Source organism: Anarrhichthys ocellatus, unplaced genomic scaffold, assembly GCF_004355925.1.
Source record: "Anarrhichthys ocellatus isolate YVR2014 unplaced genomic scaffold, GSC_Weel_1.0 scaffold18, whole genome shotgun sequence".
NCBI lineage: Eukaryota > Metazoa > Chordata > Actinopteri > Perciformes > Anarhichadidae > Anarrhichthys > Anarrhichthys ocellatus.
The window spans coordinates 5565216-5572380 of record NW_022280048.1 but is presented as its reverse complement, the minus strand read 5'-3'; the positions used below and the strand labels follow the sequence as shown (position 1 = coordinate 5572380).

The window sequence follows — 7165 nt, the reverse complement described above, 5'->3', positions numbered from 1 at the left end:
GTGTGTGTGTGTGTGTGTGTGTGTGTGTGTGTGTGTGTGTGTGTGTGTGTGCCTCCAAGGTCACATGTGGCAGGGCTGATTGAAGTCTTCCCTGATGTGCACTCACCTGGCAGGCTTTCCAGGCCTCTGGGCAGAGCTCCATTGAAGAAGCTTGTTTTGCCGTCTTGATTCACACTGTGCGATAGAATAATCACACTGATGCATTTCTTTCATCCCCTGCTAAACCAATCCGCTTCGTTTTGATCATTCCTGTGGAGCCCTGTGACCTGAGCGGCTGGTAATTGAGTGGTGGGGCTTGATGAGAGGTGCACGCTCTTTTTTCCCCCCACCCACCCCACCCCTCTTAACGCACACTGACATAACTGCCTGGGCCTGGTTCCCTGCTGGCAGCAGATGAACTAGAAAAAGCTCTCTTGCTGATTATTGGCAGATGAAAAAAGAAGATCCGCAGGGCTCAGCGAGAGGGGGGAGAGAAAAAAAAATATTATTGACTTCTCACTACAGCTACTATTTATTCTCCCCTTTTTTCTGTCCCTGTATTTGTTTTTGAGGCTGTTAGATGCTTGCCTCAGAGTATTTTTGGGGTAGCCTTTTGATTGAGCTGGAAAGGAATGCCTTTAATCGTGGCTACAAAGGAACCGAGGGACATATCCCCGTCGGTTTTGCAACAGATCTAGACAGATGAGGAGGAGGAGGAGGAGGCGGAACGGAGGAGTGAGCATTGTTAACAGTCTGTGGGGAGCTGTTTGCGTGCCCTGTGGTTTTCTAGTCCCTGTGAAATGGAGACTCAGTGATTCGGTTTCCCAGGCCCCTCTTCTTTTTTTTTTTTTTTTTTCTCAGGGCCGTACAGAAACCAAATGAAGACGTTGCAGTATGTCCCGGTTGCGATTTATAGTCCCAGCGCAGCGTGTTTCTAAGTGGTAGATGGCACCACCTGTGGCACATGGAGAGTGTTGGGAGCCATCTGATTGGAAGCGGTATGGCATATTTAAAATAGAAGTTAATGCTTAGTCTCGTCAACGATGCAAAACATAGACAGTGTGACCATGGAGGTGGTTGCCCTCAGAGCCCCTGAAGAGCCAGACGAGAGTGAAACCAGCCGCTCCTTCTGAGCTTGCCTGGCTCAGCTTTGGGATTATTATCCACTTTATTAGGTATGATTGCACTGTCCCGTGCGTCAACATGTTTAATATCACAACAAGATCCAAACATGACCGACCAAGCCTAAGGATTCAAAAATAAGTGTTGTAATTCCTTTTTTTTACGGTAAAATCAGATTTTTCTTTTTCCAACATTTCCCAGAAACCCTATAGTAAAAGAGAGCAGAGGTCATGGCATCGGTGAAGTGGTGTCATTAAAGGATATTCTTTTTGTATTTCTTTTTCTTTGTTGAGGGCCAAGTTCAGCTGTAGGCCTCTAATTTGGGCCTAGTAAATGTGGACTGGTAGAGGCAGCTGGCAGCGCAGCATGCGGCCCAGGCCAGGGGTTCATGCTGCCTAGCTGCCTGCCTTCTACAACGGGGGCTTCCATTCGGGAGACATGAGAGGGTCTGACAACATTATGCAGGGCAAAGTCTTCAATCAGGCTTATTCATTTCCTGTCTCATCTTCAACTAACTTCAGAGACATATTCTGGATTTGCTGCTGGGATGGTTTAGTGTCTTTGAGTACTTATCTCCTTGTCTTCAGTACTTTACAGCAGCAGTGGTTCACAACCTTCTTTTGTCTGACGAACCCTCACATATATCTACGAGAAGTAGTGCGCTATGATTACTATAGCCACGTAATCGTGAGCCGGGACATTTTAAGATTGAAGGATGAGGTTGGGATGGATGTACGCGTCAACAAACAGGACTTTCACCCAGCAGACAGCTGTTCGTGTCTCGAGCCAAACAAAAAGTCAATATTGACTTAATTCAACTTGCTTTTGTTAAGTAACTTAAGTAAAAAAACTTACATAATTTAGTAGGTTATGTAATAAACATACTTATTTTTTATCCAAACCACAATCTTTTCCTCAACCTACCAATGCATTTTTGTTGCTTAAACAGGTTCCGCACTGCAGAGGATTGCGCTGGTGCGTTGATAGTTCGTGTTCTTGGACATTGGTAATGAGAATGTATGAAAAAATATCAAAGAAGAAATCATACAAACCGCTGTATAAGGATCAGTTGTTCCAGAGCACAAGTACCCCTTCACTGACACCACCCCTCATGTTACAAATGTGTTCATTTCAATTAGAAAGTGTTTTTTTTTTTTACGCTCCCTACCTAGTTTCCTTGCACTCTCAATCATAATGCTAGCTTTAAGGTGTTACACCTGACTCCATTTGGCTGAATGGTTATTGTGACAGTAAAGACTCTAAAGATCACAATCATACCAATGTGTCATTTTATTCAGACTTTCATTTATTTTTCCTTAAACGCAAATATGTGGATATATCTCTTTAACGGAATTTTGATTTATATGCATGTACAGTATTTCTAAATGAACTCCCTAACCTCATCACAGGCCCTCTGACAACTGCAGAACTAGGCCCCGGAGTACCCTGGTTGGTAATCAGTAGGTCATTAATACATTTCTCTGATGGTGCTTGTGCAGGAGGCATTTGGCCGGCTGGGTTCCCCGACGAGTTTTGCCGTTAACACTCACGTCGTATTAATTATTTGTGGCATGTGAATCCACTGCACCGTCCAATCGCTACGCACAAGGTGTTCCCCTCCTGTCGTCTTTTACCTCCATGCCCCCAAGTCTGCGCCCCTCTCTCTCTCTCTCTCTCTCTCTCTCTCTCTCTCTCTCTCTCTCCTTGTGACGAACATGCACCAGCACTTTTGCAGCACATTACGTCAATTCCCCTGGACCTGGGGGGTGCCAGCTGTTGATGTCACCCTTGGGTCTTTTTAATTTAGGGATTTCCGCTGGGTGAGATGAGGGGGAGCCCCATGACCTCAGCCCACAGCCACATGAAGAGGCCCACCGGGGCAGAACCAGGCCGGTGGCAGGGCAGGGTGGGACCGCTTTGCTGGGGTGTGGGCGAGCGCCCAGGGTACCGGACTGATCGAGGAGCGCCGCATCAATGCACCCGTCTCTGCCATGCGAAGAAAGTTTGTGATGTGCGGGGGGGTTTCAGGAGCGGTTTGCTCCCTTTTGGACTGCCGTGCGATTCCTCGTACCCGTGACAGCATGTCTGTGACTTGCAAACACCGCTGCTATCCCTTGAGCCCTTAAATGCAGCCTTTCAGCAGCTACGATTTTCCTCCCATTCAGATGGGGATCAAATGTTCCTACCAAAGACTATCTCTCGTTCTTTCAGTCCTCAAGGCTTTGAGTGGGAGTGAACATCGCCGTCCCGTGTAATTGATTTTGCAGGGTGCCAAAGGTTTTTCCTCCTTGATATCAACTGTAAACGCTTTAGAGAGTAAACGCCTTCATTGAAGACATAAACGCTTCTGGCCGTCCAGATTGTCTCAAACATTGTTTTTCTTTGACTTCCTCTCGGTCACTGTAGGTTACATGTGTTTTTGTTGTATCAGGATAAATATATTGGATTTTGTATGATTGTAGAGGTTAGTGTTTTTTGGGGTTTACAGCTGTGGTTTGATGTTTCCCCACCTCCGCCTCCACTCATACACATACACAAATATCTTTACACTTAACTACGATTATTATTTTTCCAATTCTCTTTTCCTCCTTAAATTGTTGTCACAAAGCTTTAATAGATAAGCATAAAATAATCAAAATGTTATGTTCAGTAATAGTGCAGTGCAGTTCAGGTGCTTTCCATCCAGCCAATTGAAGCTTTTATCATCAATCGGCATTTGTCTTGTACTTGCCACCAGTATGTGAGATTAGTATTAAAGTGTGCAGTTTTTAAGTTATACTTTATCTTTGTGTTAAAAAAAAATAAGTTTTCATTTTGTGCTGGCTCTCTTTGGACTATACGATCCATCAGTGTGCTCAGCTGATTTAGTTTGTAATCATTTACAAAGAAAGTGTCGTGTGGTATTCCATAATTAAATCTAATCCCCTGAAATGTGTCAGCACCAAATATTACGAGTTGTTACTGTGGATGTTACCTTTGATACATCGGTGTGATTGGGTGGAGAGACTGCGGATGAGCTGTTTGTGTACCTGCGACATTCATGCTTCTTGCACTTCTCACGAGGGCTTCACACATCAAACAAATGTATTCCTCTACACCAGAAAAAATCCCACCAGAGACATCTGCATTGCTGTTCATTTCTGATATGTCCGAGTGATTCTTTTCCTGTCCTCGTGTGAGATGATAACCTCCTTCTCTCTCTCTCTCTTTATTTTTTGCAGTATCACCCTCTGTCTCTGTGCAACACAAGCGAGGATGAACGACAAGAAAGTGACTTCATCACCATTGTCAAACTGGAGCACAGGGTACCCCGCTGTCTGCCGCTGCTCGATAAGGTACGGATCACACACACACATACACACACACCTTGAAAATGCTTCCCGCCCTGAGAAACTCCCCTCTCCGTGACCCCTTCCCCTCTCAGACATGCCAGCAGACAGATATTCCCTCTTGCCATCATGTCTTCTCTCCGGTACCCCGTTTCCGCTCTTGGGTTTAGCCCTTTTAAAGAGAAGATGGTTTTAGAGGGAACGATTTGGCAGGAGCTTAATGTTTTGTTCGGGACAGTGATCTTTCAGAGCGAGGGCTTGGACGGGAGGGGGTGGGCTTAGCTCGGCGCTGCTATGTAGCAAGTGGCAGTGAGCCCTGGCTTTGGATGTAAGGCTTTTTCAATCCCCAGCTGTCACTGGTCCGATCCCAGCCAGCCGGCCGGCCAGCCAGCCAGAACCAGACACTCTGCTTCCCTCTAATATGAACGCAGCCGGAGCTCCGTGGATTCCGCCCACGATGGTTTAGATGTATGTGCGACTGACCTAAACCTCCCTTGTGTTTAAGTATCCTGCCATACACACTGGCTGGCGTAGCCTAACTTTAAAAAAAGTGTGATTTAAAACTGTTGCTATTTTTTCCCCCCTCGTTTTTTTCAAGTGGTGACAAATTAGCAGGCAGGAGTATAGTTAGGCGACTGCCTTTTTTTAGCCTGTGTTTTCTTTTCCCCTAATTTAAAGCCATGTTTAGGAGCTGCCCGCCGTGGCGACGATGTAGAGGCATTCCCACACTTCCCTTGCTCCTTTCTTCCTCCTCCTGTTGCTCCTCAAGCGGGCCGAAGGGGGGTGGTGATGGTGGGGGCTTGTCACTCAAGGCCGACTCCAGAAAACAGTTCTGATTAACGCCTTAATGGCAACACCATGTTGTCCCATAAACAAAACACGGTCTCTCCCCCATGCAAAAGTACCCTGGAACAAAAGGCTGTTGCTTCCGAGTGCTTTCTCCCTCCCTGCAGATCGCCTTTGAAATCAGGAGAAGTGAAGGGAGGGGGGGGTCGCTCTTGTTGTTTTGGTCGACTGGAAAGTATGTGTTGCAGTAAACTCCGCTCCAGCCACCTGCATCCTCGCTTCCGTAGCGAGATTCAAAGCTTTTCGGTCGTGGTGGATTTATTGGGGGGGGGATTCATCGTGCAGCTGTTGAAGAGTTTGGCCTTTCGAGGAGGATGAATCAGACTGCTTGGGATGTGCGGTGCTGGACCAGCCGTGGTCTCTGGATGGGACTTGTTTACAGTTTAGTCTGACTGCAGCCCGCCCCGCTGATCTATAGATACCTCGACGGCCACAGAGGGTTCGTGTTGCACCGCGCACACCCGGAATAGACTGCAAACCAAACAAACCTTCAGGGATAAGGTTTCATTGTTGTCCTTTGTTTTTATTTTGGTTTGCAGAGGTTTCTATCCTCGTCATCATGAACATGGGAGATTCCTTTGCCTAATTAATCAGTGCCGTCTCTCGCTATTCACTTCGCCGAATGGATCCCACAGCACCCTAGAAGTTTATCTCTGAGGATGTCAGTGCCGCCGGACGTCTTCAAATTAAAAGGAAAGGCTTTCTGCAGACACCCTCAATGAGAAGTTGTGCATTTAATCATCGCCCTCTCCTGGTGCATTCCGTGCTACTGGCAACCTCTCACCCACATTCACATATTTGCACGAAATGAGCAGTTTTTGTAAGTGGAAGTGCTGCTACTCCAACTTTGAAGTGGAAGTCTCTAATAATCCTATGATGCGGTCAATCTTAGAAGGATATTCTTCAACTCACACAAGTTGAATTCCAGAAAGAAATATTATTGTAAAACCTGTAGGAAGCAACATTTAACAACATATGGGAAGCAATAAATTATACTTACTTACTATAGTAATGTCTCTCAAATTAAGAAAGAAAATCAAAAATATTGTTGATTGTGATGGGGTCCCCCTTTTCTTTTTTTTACCCCTGGCCTCAGTTTAGGCCACATCATGGCATATTTTTTTTTTTTTTGTAATTATTTTGGGGTTATTTTATGCTTTTATGTGCCTTTTATTTATTTATACATGTTCTTCAGGGCATTAGCGCCCATGTGGTCTGCGCCCTAACCACTCGGCCGACCTGATGTATTTTTTCACACCTTTACGTGGTCAACTTTGAATAATCTAGAATAAGACTTGCCGTTGCTTCCTACCGATCCGTGTTTCCGTTATACAGCTCTCTCTGTGCAGTTGCCTGAATCAAAAACTCTCCACCGCTCCTGTGGTTTTGCATCATTACACAACACAACACAAGCGGAGGCCACGGCCTTCCTCTGCCAGCATGTCCTGCTAGAAGTGATCCGTCTGCTTTCAGACAGCTTGGCTTTTGCTGTTTACACCAAAGCCCTGGAAAGGTTCTCAAGCTAAGTCACGGAGCGACACATGACTCGATGAGAAAAGGCATCGCAGTGGGTGCCGGTAGTGCTCAGTAGTGCTACTCTAAACGCCAAGCAAGGCACCGAGACAGCGAGCTGACTTTCCCCCCTAACAATCCACGTTTTTTTGTGCAAACAGCGAGCTTTTACAGTGATCGAGTCTTCGGCCCGTGTCTCAACTTGTTGACTCTCACAGAAAGCCTTGCTTATTGATTCGGCTCCTCTCAGATGAAAAAGGGTTACGGCCTGATTATGCAGTAATCCTGTTTAAACACTCTAACTCACTACATGTGCATGTGTGTGAATACTGTGTGTGTGTGTGTGTGTGTGTGTGTGTGTGTGTGTGTGTGTGTGT

General features: G+C 46.0%; 1 protein-coding gene across 2 annotated transcripts in view; it reads left to right on the top strand.

Annotated features, from left to right (window-relative positions):
* Window positions 1–7165, top strand: part of rnf43 (ring finger protein 43) — an 82558-nt gene that overhangs the window by 45778 nt on the left and 29615 nt on the right. For both annotated transcript variants that reach the window (XR_004213081.1, XM_031856901.1), the window contains exon 2: window positions 4323–4436. Coding sequence is in view for 1 of the 2 variants with exons in the window: in XM_031856901.1 (XP_031712761.1) it covers window positions 4323–4436 (114 nt within the window). In the remaining variant the exon portion in view is untranslated. The remainder of the gene's footprint in view (window positions 1–4322; window positions 4437–7165) is intronic.